The sequence below is a fragment of the Xiphias gladius genome, chromosome 24 (genome assembly GCF_016859285.1).
Source record: "Xiphias gladius isolate SHS-SW01 ecotype Sanya breed wild chromosome 24, ASM1685928v1, whole genome shotgun sequence".
In the NCBI taxonomy this organism is placed as follows: domain Eukaryota; kingdom Metazoa; phylum Chordata; class Actinopteri; order Istiophoriformes; family Xiphiidae; genus Xiphias; species Xiphias gladius.
The window spans coordinates 17,608,161-17,625,489 of NC_053423.1; the positions used below are offsets into that span (position 1 = coordinate 17,608,161).

At 41.2% G+C, this 17,329-nt stretch overlaps 1 protein-coding gene across 10 annotated transcripts in view; it reads left to right on the forward strand.

The window, feature by feature from the left end:
• Positions 1 to 17,329, forward strand: part of rbms3 (RNA binding motif, single stranded interacting protein) — a 271,775-nt gene that overhangs the window by 191,180 nt on the left and 63,266 nt on the right. For all 10 annotated transcript variants that reach the window (XM_040121928.1, XM_040121926.1, XM_040121936.1 and 7 more), the window contains one exon: positions 12,097 to 12,254. In XM_040121928.1, coding sequence (XP_039977862.1) covers positions 12,097 to 12,254 — 158 coding nt within the window. The remainder of the gene's footprint in view (positions 1 to 12,096; positions 12,255 to 17,329) is intronic.

Consider the following 17,329-nt stretch of genomic DNA (forward strand, 5'->3'; position numbering starts at 1 on the left):
ATGACGCTTTCTTTGAAATACACACCGAGGACATTGGAATTAGGGTTTGGAAACTTAAACTATACTGTTTTTGATGGGTGAACAGCAGGAAATTACCCAATTTTTTTTCTTTTTTCTTTTTGCGTCTTTGTGTGTGTGTGTCTGTGTGTGTGTGTGCTTGTGCGTGCGCGTGTGCGTGTTATGATTGCGGGTTTGGTACGCTAAAGCTTTTATCACCTACATGGGGATTTGGTAGTTTTGTCTGCATTACAATACAAAAGCATTTTCTTTCAACTGATTCTTAAACCTGGGATTACACATCCCTCAAGGACCTGTCCATAATATGACTCACTGTGGTGAGTACATGTATTTTTTTATTTGACATGCAATCATTAAATGAAAGATTTCACACAATATCGACCACTTTCTAACTACTGAATAACCATCATCATCTCCATCTTTTTTTCTTTAAAGAAGTGAAACCTGGAAACCACAGACATCACTCTGACAACTGCAGTATAGCCTTGAGCAGTCTAACACTTTCTACCCATACTTAATACATCAATGTCAAACAGATTGTGGGAAATTGGTCATTTTTTTGCTGATTTAGTCATGTAATATTAATATTAATTCTGTCACAACCGTATTGTGTCAAGACCACTGCATCATAATGAAAATGTTTATGTTGAAGTCCAGATGTGAATTTATGCATATTAACTAGGAGCTGTCAACAGAGGGAAAACAAAAAAGCTCCTGTGCAAAACACATGGATCACATGGGACTATGTGGTGGTTTGTCAATACTGTCAAGTTTTTTTTAATTCCTTTCCCTGTCATGTTTGATTAACGTGTGTGAAAGTTTCCTCCATTTTTACCATAATCATAAATACGTGTGGTGAAACCTGATTTGACGAGATTTTATTGAGGGCATGTTATGGACTGAGATGCTATCAATTGTATTTCTGTAATTACAATAGTAAGAATTATCATGTTAACACCTCATTAAGACCAGAGAAATATATAATAACATTCAACATGTAATTACACAAAACTGTATTTGTAGCTACAGCACTGGGCAAAAAGGGAGACTAATAAGGGTTTGAATATTTTTTGGTCAAAACCAATTGTTTTTTTTAATGCGTCTGACAGAACCAATTAAAAGTACTTATTTTGGAAAAAGAATATTAAAATCATTAATTAGTTATCATATACATAGTATGTATGTATTTATGTATGTAGTCTCTGTCTCACTGTCTATTTATTCAAAATCAAAACCTGATTCATGGCAGCTCTGTGTTTTGTGATGGAAAGGGAACTAATGCTCCACATCAGTGTTTTGTAATTGAAAATCATTGCATCAGTTCCACCACTGAACCTGACTGATGTCACATAAATGTTAATTTGTTCTGAGTGGCTTTCTCCGCACAACACTTCCATTATTGCTTTTTTATTACTTTTGTTGTTGCTGTTTTCCATTGAGAAATAATTCTTTAATATATATTTCAATATTTCTGCCGCTCTCGCCTCCACTGTTTTGTCATTTCTTTGTACAGATGTGACAGAGCTAAGGCGAGGTATTTCTGCTGCAGTTAGACATATGATGCTCACATCGCGGTGTAGTTTCACGTGGCAGCCTTAGTGTTCCCCGGTGAGTAGTGGCACATTAAGGAATAACAAATGAGTCCATGACCCGGGGTAGTTATTCAGTGTGTGTTCGTGGAGCAGGCAAACATTGTATGCTATTTGCTTTGCAGTAGATTCATAAGTGAAAATTGCATTGTGCCTCCATTTGGAGAGCAGGTGATGGAGTGTGGAGGGAAACAAAGAGATTGTCACTCTCCGGGTTTGTGATGATGCCGTACAACGCTGCTGAAAGGCTCACACATCCTGCCTTCCATCTTAACACTGAATATGACTTGTCAACATACTGTATGTGTCCGCTTTTTTAACTAGATTGAAAAAAGAGCATGGACTGTGTGCAATTGTGTACAAGTGCTTGTGTTGTTTCGGTGAGAATTCGAGGTAATTCATGCATGTTTAAGCGCATGCATGTGACTTTGCTTTCCTCCCTATCTGTTAATTTTGCTCCTCCGACCCAGCCGCCCTGGTGGACACATTCTTTGCACAGACATGTGCTGGGGAGAGAGACATGGGGAGGGGCATATGGATGCAGCCTTTTGAAGTCACTTAACGTCCACTGCCACGGCTCATTTGACCCCTGCAACGTGGAGTTAACATGCATGGCGATTTTATGATGCAGTGAACCCCCGTCAAGGGCAGCTCTGAGGAGAGTGTGAGGTGAAGCTCTGAGAACAGCATGCACTCAACGAGACAGGCTCATGGAGATGAGCCAATGACATGTTGGAGAAACATAGGCATTTTAGAAGTTTTTTAGTGCGTAGGTCACTGTGCAACGTACCTGTGATCTTGGGACTCCATAGAGCATTGGTTCCCAACCTTTTTTTGTCTCATGTAGCCTCACAGCCTTAACTGGCTAAATTACCCCTCATTATGCCCCTTCCATGGGTTAGATGGAGTCAACTACTTGTTTGATAGTTTTTAATTGCAAACAAATCACAGTGGATTCCTGACACATGTAAATCCATGCAAGACATAGTGATCCAACAGCTGTTGATGTTAGTTATTGTGATTAAATAAGATATCCCGTTTGCGTACACGTACCCCTGGTTTGGAACCACTGAGCACATATGTTGAAGAGTGAGAAATTTTTGCACTTCATAGGTCTTACCCTTGACTATAACAACATAGACCAGTAGTCAGTGGTCTACCATTTTGAATTTCACAATTCTCAGTTAAGAAACAAAAACAAAACCATAGCTCTCTTTGTTCAAATGCTCAGGCCTTTTGTTTGTGGGATTATTATGAGTAGTTGAATTAGGTACTCACTTTATTGTTCAAGACTCAAAATTGCCTCTCCTCCACATAGCTGACTGGAAAGGCTTAACCTAACATGAATGGCGTTGCTAGGTGTGAAGTGGACAATCTTCATAGAAAATCAACGCATATTCACCAGAGGGAAGTCAAACTGTGTATAAAAGTTTGTGCATATCACCCCCTGATGAAATCAGTGAGCCCAAACAAAAACAGCCCAACATATTGTTCTTTTTAAAGCATGCATTCCCATAAGGGTAACCATGAAACAAAACATGCTGAATGCTACCACAGTGTTAGAGTCCTCTCCATGGACTTAAATTATGTTTCTTGGGTAACTGGAGGAAGTCTACTCCACCAAATATCAAAGCCTCATTTTGGCACATTGGCCTGTACAACAGTTACAGAATGTCATATGTTCTAGTTTAGTATTCTGTCTCATCGCTGCACAAAGTATATGATCAAATGTTCTCAACTATATAGACTACATAGAAAGAGGAAAAGTACTTTAATAGTGATTTGAGAAAGAGAGGTTGAAAACCAAAAATGTGCAAAGGTCTCCGATGTTAACAGACACACAGACAAAAGAGGCTGGAGAGAAAAGAGGTAGAGCTCTTGTACTGAGTGAAAGTCATCCATAATTTACAGATACAGTAGGTTTCCTGCATCATCCCACAGAGGTCCTCATGTTGGTCAATAGTGCAAATCAAATAGCTCGCCACCATTTCCTTTTAGCACCACTCCCTCCCTATATTCTCCAAAACCAAAACCATCACCAGCTCTCTCCGCCTCCACATGATGTCGGCCAGGAGGAATTCAATCTCAGAAATGATATCATGAATGATGCATAAGACAGAAAAAATGCATTTACCCTGGCACAATGAGCTGTTGTTGCAAACACCGTAATGGAAAAATACGAAGGTTATGGTGATGAAAATGTATTATGAAACCGGGAAGACATTTGTGAATGTTGTCTACTCCTGAGCTGAGGGAGCACGACCGAGGACATATCCACAGCTTATGAGGAAATTCCTCAATTTTTTTTCAAAGGGAGTAGGAATTTGTCTTGAAGTCCTCAGGGAGTGTTGAAAACAGTAGGCTATCTTTGCATGCATGTGTGCCCCTCACTTAAACTATGTGTGCATGAATTTTGTCTCCTTTTTCTGGAGCACAGAGGAAGGGCAATGTGCCCGTCTTCCATGTTAATAATGGATTTTTGATATGAGCTCTACATGAAATTTTAATCTCTGGAATATTAGCTCACCGAGGGAGATACAAAATCAAATCAGGGGGTCGTGATTAAGCGGGTGAAGCCCATATCGACCCATTTAAATTCACATTAACCCAGCATCAAAATGTATGAGCCATGACATTGATGGCAGATATCATTTAGTGGTGTTATGTCAGTTTTGCAAAGTAAAGGTGTGATCCCTCCATCACAAAAAGATCGAAAATGACACTTGATGTGGAGGGTGAGATGTCCTGGATGCTAAGAGATACGGCTGGTTATATTCTATATTTTTCTTCTAATCAAATCCTTTGAAAATACCAAAACCATAAATGAATTACACCTATTAACAAGTATTTCCTGTGTAGCCAAAGTCCCATATAGCTTATTCTTCTAGCTTATTCTTAAATATGTCAATTTTTGTCCGAAAATTATTAAAATCAAATCAGTCACCCCTCGTTACAATTAACAGGGACCCTGTAGTTCATTTTTACTCAGTCCCACATTCATCGTCCTGGTGCTGTAAAAACCCACTAGAGCGCCAAATGTGTATTAATCCACAGCTGAAAACAGTCCCTAACTAATGCACTGTCTGCTCCCGTTGGAATAACATTTGCTTTTTTTTTTAAAGATTAATGTCTTTGATAGGTAGAAGCAACGGGCAGTGTAGGGAAGTATTGACAGGCGAAGTAACACCTTGTTTTTGGTCTTTTAGTCGTATTTGTTGACAATAAGAAAAATATAGAATAGCACCAACATTACACTTAAACTTATTCAGTGTTTGAAGGTATTTAAGTGCATATTTTATGGTAGTGACATTCAGTGTGTTTCAGATATCACACCATATCAAGATTAAATCAATAGTTTGACCTTCAATGTCCCACGCATAGTACATGATTCTCCCTGTACCTTTGCTTGCATTTAAATGCAACAGCAAAGTTAAATGGCACATGGAGGGACATAGCAAAAGCCAGTATTGTGCCAACGCCTTCCCTTATACTGGATGAATATTTTACCAGCTACGCTTACAGAGAGCAAGCCCAGCTTAGAGAGTGAGTTAAACAAAGCCCCACCACTGTGTTAGGATACTCAAAGACTCAATAATGTATCACCCACTTTTGTTCCTTACACAGCATCTATCATATCAGCATAATACGGAGTAGATAGAAAGCCATTTTCCAGAAGCAGTAATAGGACAAAGATTGACGTGTGCGTGTTTATGTGCGAACAATCACGTGTATGCTTGTGCGCGCGCGTGTGTGTGTGAGACTTAATAAAAGTCTGACGTGCAGTGCTGTTCGGGAGCAGTGTGTGAAATTATGTGAGTGAATGAGTGTAGATCTTAAAACCAAACTAAACACCTCAGTGCCTCTGGGCTGCTAGGACAAACTTAGTTGTCATTGGCTTGGATTGCACTCATGGGAAGAATTCTGTAGCTGAATAATGTGATGTATTAAGCTGTGCTCTGCAGCAACGTATGGTAATTTGTAAGATTTTTATTTAATCAGGTAACATTGTATTCTAGCCAAATGGAACAGTGCATGAACAAGGTGAACCTCTAATCTTTTGCTCCCGTGCTTCATACTCTTTTTTTTAATCTTTTGTATCTTATGAAAAACATATTTTAAAAAAAACTTTGTGCCCCATGACAAACTTTGAATTACTTTTTGGCGTATAAATGATACTGAGAGGTTAATTATTGGGCGTTTTCTAAGCCACCATTTGTTGGTAAGTGGATGATCTTGTTGCTCTTGCAGCTACTAAGACAGATCAATCATGTGAGCATTCTAATGACGGATAGGGAAAGCAGCCTGACTGTGTCAATATTATGTCAATACACAGCAGAGGGGAGCTACTAATGTTTTTTAAAACATAGAGAGAAATTCTTTTGAGCAAGGACATGTGTACAGTATGTGCAGTATAAAGGACTGTAATCCTTGTATTTTTTATCGTATTAGGTTTCTTAGAGATAACTATATATTACAATACATACAGTACATTATATATTTTCATTAGAGATGCACAAATCTGACAGATCAACAATAAGTACAGCTCCTGTGTTAATGTTTTAAAATTCTATGTTTCTTCTATTAGTTACATTAATTCTGTCATAGCAGGCCACTAGCTTAGTGTAAAGTGCTACAGCATACCTGGTCTCATGCTACCTCATATAAAAATGATTCCAGTGGTTTCCGTGTAGTGAAGTACAGATACAGGTTTTACAGATTTTAAACTTTTAAACTTTAAAAGGAGAGCGTTAGAATCTGTTTAGTACAAGGTACAGCATAGGCAGTTCCCCTGAGCTGAGGTAACTGAATCGGTGGACAAAAAGCTGGATCAGTGCACCCGCAGTTCCCATTTTAAAAGATCCAAAAATATCGCAAAAGAAGTTTCTAAACTTGGCTGAGGTACAAAACATTCCCACATTTTGAAAAAGAGGTGATGCAATGAAGGATGGCAGAAACACTGCCCGCATCTGCTTCTTCTACTGTTGACAGATTGTTCATGTCAGGCTGCCATTCAAATTTACATGCATCCAATGCACTACAACCCCCAACCCCCCAGCCCCAGCATTCAGAGTGAGCTAACGTACATCTGGATCAATGAGATGCGTGTAAAATTTTATTATTATTTTGTTTAACATTTTATTAGAAACATAAACTAGAGCTTCCTCTCAGACCTACAGGTATACATTCCAAATTGATTCTAGCAATATTCCCCACTGAGGTGATTCAAACTATGAATTAGAGCAAAGATGATATCTATAACAGAAAAATGAAGTTTAATTCAGAGTCTTAAGCATTGACAAATGTATTTCTTGCAGTCTTTATCCTAAACCCCTGCCAACACCCGTTTATTGCTGCACTATTAAATCCATGGTTAAGTGACAGGTGTTTCAGGCTGTTTGTTCGGATGTAATATGGTAATTGGACTGAAAATGGCTGCCCTGGGTGATGGCACAGATCCTTTGCCCCACGCCTTTTGTTTCCAACAGAAGGTTTGAATCAGGAATGTAGATTTCATCACCCCAACCCCCCACCCCCACCCCCCCAGTGAGCAGCAGAAGGGACCTCACGCATTACCGGCTTGCACTCTCGTTGTCTGTCTTTTGCTATGTAACATGCTGTGCCGTGATTGAGCATGTCTAGGTCGGAGACGTTTGTGCATTTGGTCGGATTATAATGTGCGTTTGTATGTTCAGCGTGTTTGTAAAGATGTGCATCAGACTGAGAGAGAGAATTCAAGTCTACAAAGTTTCACCATCTGTCTGCAGAACCTGACTCTAATGAATGCAATGTAGCCATTTCAGAAAACACACTTTGAATCTGTGGCGAAAAATGGTTTTGTACTAATGCCGGATAGATAAATAAGCTGCTATTTGTTTAATGCACAGCAACTTACAAAATCTAATTTTCCCACCAAACTCTGACCCTGACCACGAAACCTTGTGTACACTTGTAGTTTCGAGGCCCCTGCAGCTTGACTCTACTGACAGCTATATGGTGTGTATCAGCTGTAAGTGGCTGCAGTGGACAGAGACAGGCTGTGAGGGGGAGAGACTGCAATGTAAAGTCTTGGATGTGGATAGGGTTTGAAGTCGAGTGTTACAGAGGGGCGTGATAATAGACAGAATGTGGGAGAGTTAAGGAAACAGAATGATAGCTCCTTTGTAGTTCTACCTTTTTTTTTTCCTCAGAATTCTTTGGCTCCTCACAAATTAAACTCAAGCTTTTGAAGTGAGTTGATGTGCTCATATGCTTCTCCCCTCTCCAACCTCCCAATCCCGCATCCCCCTACTACTCCCTTCCACTTGGTTGGCCTGCTTGTCTTTTGAATGCTTTCTGCAGACTCAGGCTCCCACCGCAACATCTGAGTGCAGATCCTCAACCTACATACAGGAGCACAGGAACGCTGCCTCTGGCATCTGCAAACTTGTCAGCAACACATCCTCGCAGCAGCAGTAGCAACACAGCATCTACTGCTTCCTTGCAGTTTTCTCCAACCTGACAACATGGAACCCCATTGTCTCTGTCTTTAATTGTGCTCTTTCAGGCTGCTGGTTAGGAACACAACAGGCCAAAGTGGCATACCTGAGGGAAGTGAATAGTGTGGTGTTGTACCAAGGATCGGCAACCACATACACACTCATACACAAACACACACACCCTTGTCGAGTGTGTATTAGTGCTTAAAGGAGCAGCCACGAAGCCCTGTAGAGCCAATTACACATATGGCTCTAATCTCTTGAGCAAGCTGAATGGATAGAGAGGGAGAGGAGAGGAGAAAGAAGCAAGGATGAAGGGTGGAGGAGATAGGAAATGGCAATTGTGGTGGGAAGGAAGGGCAAGCAGGAATGTACTGATGAAGAAAGGGAAGTACTAGGGTGAATGGAAGAGAGAAATTGGGAGGGTGCTGAGGTGAGTAAGAAATTAAAAGAAGAGTTAGAGAAAGAGGCTACGGAGAGGTCAGTGGTATGAAGAGGGGAGAAAAAGACAGAATGAGGTAAAGGAATCAGGGAGCTATAGTAAGCGAAAAGAGTGAGTGTTAGTGAGGGCAATTCCGAGCCTCAACACGGCGTTAGATGCAGTGCCCCAAGTCAAGACACATATCTATCTGTCTAACTTTTATCAGTTAAATGGATACAGCCCAGAGAGCCCTATAGGCGGAATGTGAGACTTCTAATAGCTGACGTCTCTTTTCCCTCAAGCGTTGTCAGAAGGGCTTCCTTTAATGTGTTATATCTGCCTGTCATGTCGGCTGCCTCCGTCTCTGTCTTTCTCTCCAGCTGTGTCTTTCTTACCTTTTCACTCTTTCACCTTTTGCTCTTTGATCTATAACTCCTATTTTCTCTTCTTCACTTTTATATTTTTTATTTTTTTTTGCTTAACCAAGATCCTCGCCTTCTTTTTTTTCTGTCAACTAATATTCCCCCTCCCCAGTAGCATGGTAATGTTTTCAGAAATCACACTGAGGTAAACAGAGCAGGGTGTTGAAATTAAATAACTGCTACAGGGCTGTCAGCTCTAGCAAGGGGGCCATCCGTCAGCGGGAAATGACACGTCGGTCGCCTCCCCTCCCCTCCTGTCACACACACAGTTGGATTCCTCCTGTCCTCCTGATGGCAAGGTGAAGGAATTATGCTCATCAAAGGCCCAGCGCAGCCTGGAGCCTTTCCATTAACCTTCTACAACACTGGTCAATGGCGAGGGGACGGACACAACTGCCATCACACACACACAAGAAGCAGGCTTGCTTACGCTTCGGGGAGACATACGCACATAAAAGCAAAAAAGATATATACATAGGCACAGCATTACAGTATATATATTTGACACACATGCATAATTACTCTAGGATAGGATTTATACACAGGTACACACAGGTACACACACCTCAATTACAGTTTCGTTCATAGCCTGACAACAGAGCGTGTGCGAAGGCTGACATTAAAGGAAATTAAATCTCCTCGTGGAATGGGCCAGCCCATCTCACCTCCCGTCAAAATGCTCCCATTTCCGCTCCTCCACATAACCTTCTCATCTGGGTATTTAGGGCTTTGTGATGCAGAACGTCATCAAAGAGAAAACTTAGCGAGGCGGCCGTGCGTAGACAAGGCCTCCCTATGATAATCCCCCCTGCAAGAGGAGCTCTCTACTATTAGCCCACGCACACAAATTACTCACTCGCTCAAATCACGTTCTGTCATACTTTTTCACCACGTGTACTGTCACATGCATATGGGAGAAAGTGCCTTCATTCTAGCGTGTGCACACGCACGTGCGCACATACACACACGCACAAACACATAAGTCTCGTGTGATTAACTTAGCCCAGTGAGTGAGTCAGTCAGTTAACTCTTTGATCCAGACCTCCTGTCTGCACTGGAATATGAAGCCTATTTGACATAATCCTTAAAAACATTGCCTCACACAACCAGTGAAACTCAAAGGAAAGCACAGCTGCACGGCTATACGCACCAAAGGGACTTAGCGGGAAAGTGACATGTGTACAGTAGATTTTTACGGGCAGATTTAATTAAGCCTCATTCACTGCCAAATCCTGTGTTATACAAACTTTTGTGAGCTCTATCTCGGTCGCTCTAAAGCACGTGAATGTGACAAACCTACAGAAGATGGAAGGGTTTAGTTTGCTCTGAAGTTAGGCAATTGGGTTCCTGCTTAAAGGAGAAATAGCTGCAGTTTTCCTGCTTTCGCATCGGGCACCGGCTTTCTCCCAAAGGCTTTAATCAGATCAAACATGTCCTGTCAGATAGACGGCTAATTAATCAGAGGAGGGACCAGTCTTTTCCTCTGACAGATGGGGAGACGGAGGCAGGACGCCGGTGGAGGCACTTCCTCTCCTCCTTAACCTCTTCCTCTGCTGTCAAGCAGAAAGCAAAACACAAGACAGAGTGAGACAGTGTTGCCTGTGGCGAAGCACAGAGAGCCTGTAAAGACTGTAAAGATTCTCAAAGACATTGTTTACCTGAAACTGTAGTATCTCCACAACCTCTCCCAGACTGAGAAGAAGAAAGACTTTTGAAGTCAGTAATGCATATATGTGTGTGAAATACTGTAGATCACTGAAACTTATCTTTTTTTAGCTATTTATTTAAGGCCAAAACAGCTGATTTCAGCATAAAGTGGTGCTATTGACAAGTTAAAAGTTGCTTGTGGTTTAGAAAAGGAAAAACATCTATATGACATTTTAGTTATGTGCCGAATTGGAACCGACGTTTTTCTTTCACATGAATATAATTCCATATTTTTTATAGATACTGTATATGTCTTGCTAAATTGCTACTGTTACTCAGTTTAGATTCAATAGCCTTCTTTATTATTAGATACAGATCCCAACCATCACAAAGATTATTGCCTTTTACTAGGAAGGGTGAGAAGGAAATTCACTTTTGATTCAATGCATTCCATGTAAAAAGTTCAGTTTAAAGTGGCAGCCCCAAAAGATCAGTTCACAATTATCAGTTTAATTATCATCATCATTCAGGGGACTGACTTGAAAATCAACTGACCCTGAGTTTGAAATAGGAGGTACTAGATTAGTACAAGTTAACATCTTACACTGAGGGTGCCAGGGGACACCCAGTGCAGTTTCTACCATCCGTCATCTGTGAGCTGAAGTGGATTTAAATCTTTTCAAAATGGTGCAGCGTTCATTCGCTCATCGCTTTACACTGGGCACCAACCACAGCATCAATGGCTTTCTGTAATGTTGCTTTTGCTCTTGATAACTTTAACTCATGATTGTCCTGGCTGCTGTTTGGATGAATTTTTGGGGATGTGGATGTTGGGTCTGGAAAGGAGATGTGATGAATGAGAGCTTGTAGCAGAACAGAATCTGGCTGGCTTACTGTTTGAATAGTTTACTTACTACCTGGGTTGGAGCATGGGTGGAATGTAATTTGATATGTAAGAATATGCTAATTTGTATATAGCATCATAAAGATACATAATTAAAGATAAGGCTGACATAATGTAATTTCATGCTTAATTCAGAGACCGACTGACTTGAAGGATAGAAGGATGGATAGATGGGTGACGTACATGGTCAGTGACTGATTAACTGGTGGGACCGGGCTGCTGTTTCCAGCTGTTCTACTGTCCAGCGCACTGGGCCCTCCTTCTTTCTCTTTATCCCTTCTTTCTCTTGATCCTTAATCTTAACACTTGAAATCTGGTGTAGAAGAAAGGCACCCAGAAGACTCCATACAAGCTATTTTGAATATAAACAGCATGCAGGATGTTGAGACTTGCACTGTCATAATGTTTTCCACTCGGACAAATCCATAATGTAGCCTACACACTCATTCTTTCACGCAGACGTAGAGCCAGCCTGTGAGTGATGCGATGGCTCATGACACAAAGCTGATGCACATTTCACACTTCCTGTGAGTGATGATGATACATTATTTCTCATACCATCTTTTCTTCTTCTTTCTCCTCTTCCTCCCCTCTGCTCTTCAAATTCCTGGCCCTTCAGCAACAAGAGCAAGATCCCACCAACCTGTACATCTCCAACCTGCCGGTTTCTATGGATGAGCAGGAGTTGGAGAACATGCTGAAGCCTCTGGGTCATGTCATCTCCACGAGGATACTGAGGGATGCCAATGGGGTCAGCAGAGGAGTTGGTTTTGCCAGGTACACAATGATAATGATACTAATGTGACATGGAAACTTTTAAAGGTGATTTGTTTCTTTTCTGAGCGTGTTTTACAGTGCATCTGTCATTGGATGAGTTTGTCTTTGTTTATGCCTGTGCATGAGAGTGTGTGTGCTTGTGTGTGTGTGTATACATGCCCGTTAATGGAAGCTTGTGCTTGTGCATTCACACAGACTCATGGATACCAGCAATTACCCCCTTGTCCTTACAGTATAGCCACGGCTGCTGTATTTCCGCCACCAGGCCTATCAGTGAACAGTTTATTTCTTTTTCTACTAAGAAAAGTTTCCACTTCTGCATGTTAATCCCCCAAAGTCATAAACCACTCTGTCCTTGTCCTCGGCAGCAGCCAACAGGCTCTCATTCCTCTCCACACATTCCTCCCTTGTTTACCCAGAGGAGGCCACTGACAGCCACAGAACTGCCATCTTGCAGGGATTTTTCTTAATCACCTGCTCCTGCTGAACTCCTCTCCTATTCCCTGCTCTATTACCAAGGGTTACAGCAGGACAAACAAGCACAAGCACACACACACACATGAACAAGCACTAATGCACAAACATGAGCATATGCACAGATAGACTTCTACACATGCCTGCAAACCGGTGCATAAGCACACATGCATGAATGAGTGCACATATACCAACACACACATTCGAAAGCAGACTCTAACACGTAAAAAAGACAGCTAGGCAGCCTCCTGCAGACCAACAAGCAGAGCACAGCAGCAACCTGCCATAGGCCACCTGTTCAAGTAGCCCTCAGTGGGAGGAGGAAGAGACATGATGGGAAGGGAGAGTGAGATGGCAGGAGAGAGAGGGACAGGAGTGTGAAACAACAGCCAGGAAAAGAACTAACCATTGAGGTTATTATAAAGAGGAAAAGAAGTTGATGGGAAGGAGAAGGCAGTATACGACGGAGAAAGGTTGAGGAATCAAAAGTGAAATGAGTGAGTGTGGGTGTGTGGGAGAAAATGTGAGAAGTGCGTGAGTTGTGTTTTCGTTAGAAAAGGAGAAAACAGAAAAAGTGAAAGATGTACAGAAGGTGGTATTGTTTATGTATGGATCAAGACATAAAAGACAATGGCGGTAATTAATAAGTACAGGTCAGAAAAAGAAGCCAGACAGAGACTCAGAGGATAAAGTGTGTTTTATAAATTGTAGAGCTTGTATTGGCTGTGTCAAGAGACAGACAGACAGCTGCTGAGGGTTGGGCCATGAGGGGCATTAGAGAGAGTAAACTGAGCTAAGTGTTTGTGGGCCGATCCATTACTGATATCAGAGTCCATTACTCTAGCCCCAGCACTAATCACTGCAGACAGCACCACCTGATGCCATTAACCAGCAGCACACAGAGAACACAGAGAAAAGCTACAATGCCTTACAGCCTACCTGCTACCTGGCTGGTTCAATGAGTGCCTGGCTCCACCAAAAGTCTGACTGACCAACAGACAGTCTGGCTGAGCAGGTTGTTTCTCAGTGACTGCCTAACAGCCTGCATGCCTTATTTACTCCGTATCTGCCAACCTGTTTTCTGTCTACCTACCTGCCATAGAGTAGAAAAAGAGTAAAGGAGGGAGTAAGGGGTGACAGCGTCGAGGAGGTGGCACACAATGAATGGCCAAGGGGGAGGAGGATGAAGAGCGCAGGGTAATAGTGAGAGAAGCTAAGCATCGACACATCTAGTCTGAGAAGCTCTGGTGAAGGGTGATGCGTTCAGCCTGATTTTCAGCCCCATTAAAGACGGGCAGCGAAAACATCCCAAAAAATAATCTGAGAACCTCTTTTGTTCAGATAATGCAGTACGAAAAAACACACAAATCATTATTTTGCAAGTACTAAGTGGAGTGTGCGCTATGCACAGGGTTGTTAGGCTTGACTGAAAGAGGGCAAAAGTGATAGAGAGGTTGGCTGTGCTTCATGCAGATCCTCTCTGTGTCACTGAGCTGCTTCCTAAAGTGAAAGCATTATGGAAGGGTTATTTGCATGTTTGTGTGACTCAGTTGAAGTGCAGTCATGTGTGTGTGAACATGGATTAGAGCATATTATGAATGCGTGCATAAAGATTATACGTACATATAAACACACTGTACTCTATATCTATTTCTATTCAATGAAGCTTTATTGGCGTGATTGAAATAAAGTAAATTAATACATTCGCAGCAAGATATGACATACTGTACAATACATGGAATAAAATAAATAATTTACTGAAAACACTCAAATTAAGTGAGAAATAAGGGGAAAAATTCATTTTGCTGTATAATAAATTCAGCAGTTTTATATAATATAAAGCTGGATATCAAACCTGAATGCTTTTATTGGTATTGACTAAAATGTGTCCTTTGCAGTGAGTATTGAATTCTGTCAGGTACTGAGAGCTGCTATAGAAAGCCTTCTTGTGCCTGTACTCTTTTTGCACTCTTGACTTGTTCTTTGTTCAAACAGTGACTGATTTAAATCATATATTACCATTTTTAGACTGTTTTATTTAGGAGCATTTCATGTACAGCTGCTTGTGTTCAGACGTTTAACATTTGAGAGGTTGGTTTCTTTTGTCCAACCTAAAAATACCCAGCCCGTACTGCATATGCCCATACTCTTTGAATCAGCTAAATGACGGTGTTTTTACTGATCTAAATTCTGGTTGCTGAGTGCTAGTAGTGTGTTTAAGGTCACACTGGCTAGTTAGTATCAGCCAGCCCTGTAACAGGGGACAGAGGAAAAAGAAAGAGAGATGGGGGAAAAGGGTGCATACAGGGCCAGTAAGAGATGGATGATGCCAGAAAGTGTGAAAGATTACATATTCTAAAAAGAGAAGTAGGGAGAGGAAAAGGGAGAAAGATGTTTATGTGGACAGGGTGTAATGGAGAAACAAAAGGATAGACAGAGAGGGAAGGAAAAGAGGGCACGGAAAGTGAGAGAGATGGGGCGGGAGAGAGTGAGGGTAACGGTGAAAGATGGAGGAAATGACCAAGGTTGAAAGACGGGGAGGGATGAGAGAGATGTCAAAAAGAAGAGGTGCAGACGGGCCAGGAGTAAGATAGATGGGACAGAGAGAGCGATAAAGAAGCTATGGTAAAAAAAAAAAGAAGAAGAAGAAGGATGAAGGTAGAGATAGGAGAAGGATGAGAGACAGAGGACAGAGAAGTGAGAGGCTGACAGGATGATAGGAGTATTCTAGGAGGTAAGAGCGAATGAAGCTTAAAAATCTGGAAAGCAATGAATTCTGCATATTCCAAGAGCATATTACCGTAAAGGCATAGGAATCACTCAAGCGTGCATTTAAAAAAACTGTCTCATTTTAAAATGAGCTCTTTGTATGTATATGTTAAAGAATCTAAAAAAAACATACGTACACTGTGTGCAAAAAAATGCAAAGGATACGTGTTTGTTGATATGTTATTGTAAAGTTACACAATTGAACTGTTTGATGTATTGAAATTTTATAATGCATAGAGGGGAAAAAAATCATAGTCAGCATAGGCTGCACCATGATTTATTTGATTTTATGATCCAAATGACCCTGCAAGAATTAAAACTCAAAATATGGTCAGTTGTAAGGACTCTTTTTCAAATTCATTAGGAATTTAAGTATTTCTAATGTAAATAACTAGTGGTACATCAGCCTTACATTCACGGTTACCATATAAAGGTGAGGTAAAGAAACTGAGGAGTTAGAGCTCATACAGGGAAGCACGTTAATGATGGAGACAGTGTACATAGCTGGGCTATGTGAGGTGCATATTTTTAGGTTTGAAGAATAGGTCCAAATTTTGAGAAATACATCTATTAACTTTTTTGCAGAGAGTTAACAAAGAAGATCAATATCACTCTCATTTCTTAAATATGAAGCTACAGCCAGGAAACACAAAGCCTGGCTTAGCATAGACTGAAAACAGGGGAAAACAGCTATCATAATTAGAAAAGTTCACCCACCAGCACCTCTAAAGCTCCCTGATTACTACATTATATCTTTTTTGTAAAACATACAAAAACCCAAGTGCATATAATCATATTCGCAGAGTCTGAAACTGTGCCTTTATTAGATTAAGACAGGTGTGTGTGTGTGTGTGTGTGTGTGTGTGTGTGTGTGCGTGTTTTTAAAATGTCTAAGGTTAAAGGTTATGAGTTGGACTCACGCTGGCAGATCGTGTGCCTTGCTCAAATCCCCTTCTAAGATTGCATTTCTCTTCACAAGAAGGATGAAAGATGGCGCACGTGCCAACATTCTGTTCATTTTAAATGTGTTTGATATACTTGTGTACATGTTTTGATGTGATGTGTGGATGGAGATGATGTGAGAGATCAGAGCCCACCTCCTGGTCAGCTGCTTGGCCTATAATCAGCGTGTGAGCCAGCGGTTGGAGTCGGTCGGCTTCCCTCCCTCTCTGGAAATCTGTTATTTCTACCTTCCCATTACGTTCTTCTACCCCTTCTTCTGATTTTACTTCTGCATCGCTGCATTCATTTAACCTCCTCTCTCTGTATTTCTATCATTTTTCTTTTCTATCAAGCAGGGAGAATGGCTGCGTGACAACTCTTTCCTCGCAAACGCTGAATTTCGTGATGAACTTCTGACTCATGCAGACAATGACATTCCCCAGCAGATAGACAGACAGCATCTGGATAGTCTCATTGGACTTTTTAGAATGAACAGAATGATGATAACCAGCCAGCAGGACAAAGTTTAGTGACTGACTCCTTACTGTAGTAAATGTGTCATCGGCGGCAGTATTTTTCTCATGCTCCATGTGTTCCAGGGTTGCAGCGAAAAAGGGAAGCAACTGATGTTGAGTTGTTTAAAAAATAATAATAATAATGACTGCAGCGCTGCTCTCTTTGGGCTGAAACTCACCTTGATATATTTTTTCTTAAAAGTGGTACTGTGGTCTAGATGAGCTATATCTTGTGCCAGATGTATTGTTACCTGTGGCTGTCATTCTGTTTTTGTGCCACAAAGAATCCTTCATTTCTACCGTAAAGCAAGTCAGTAAATTTTACTACAAGCACTCTCCCTTTGTGTCATAATTTAGTGTAGAGGTTAAGTATAT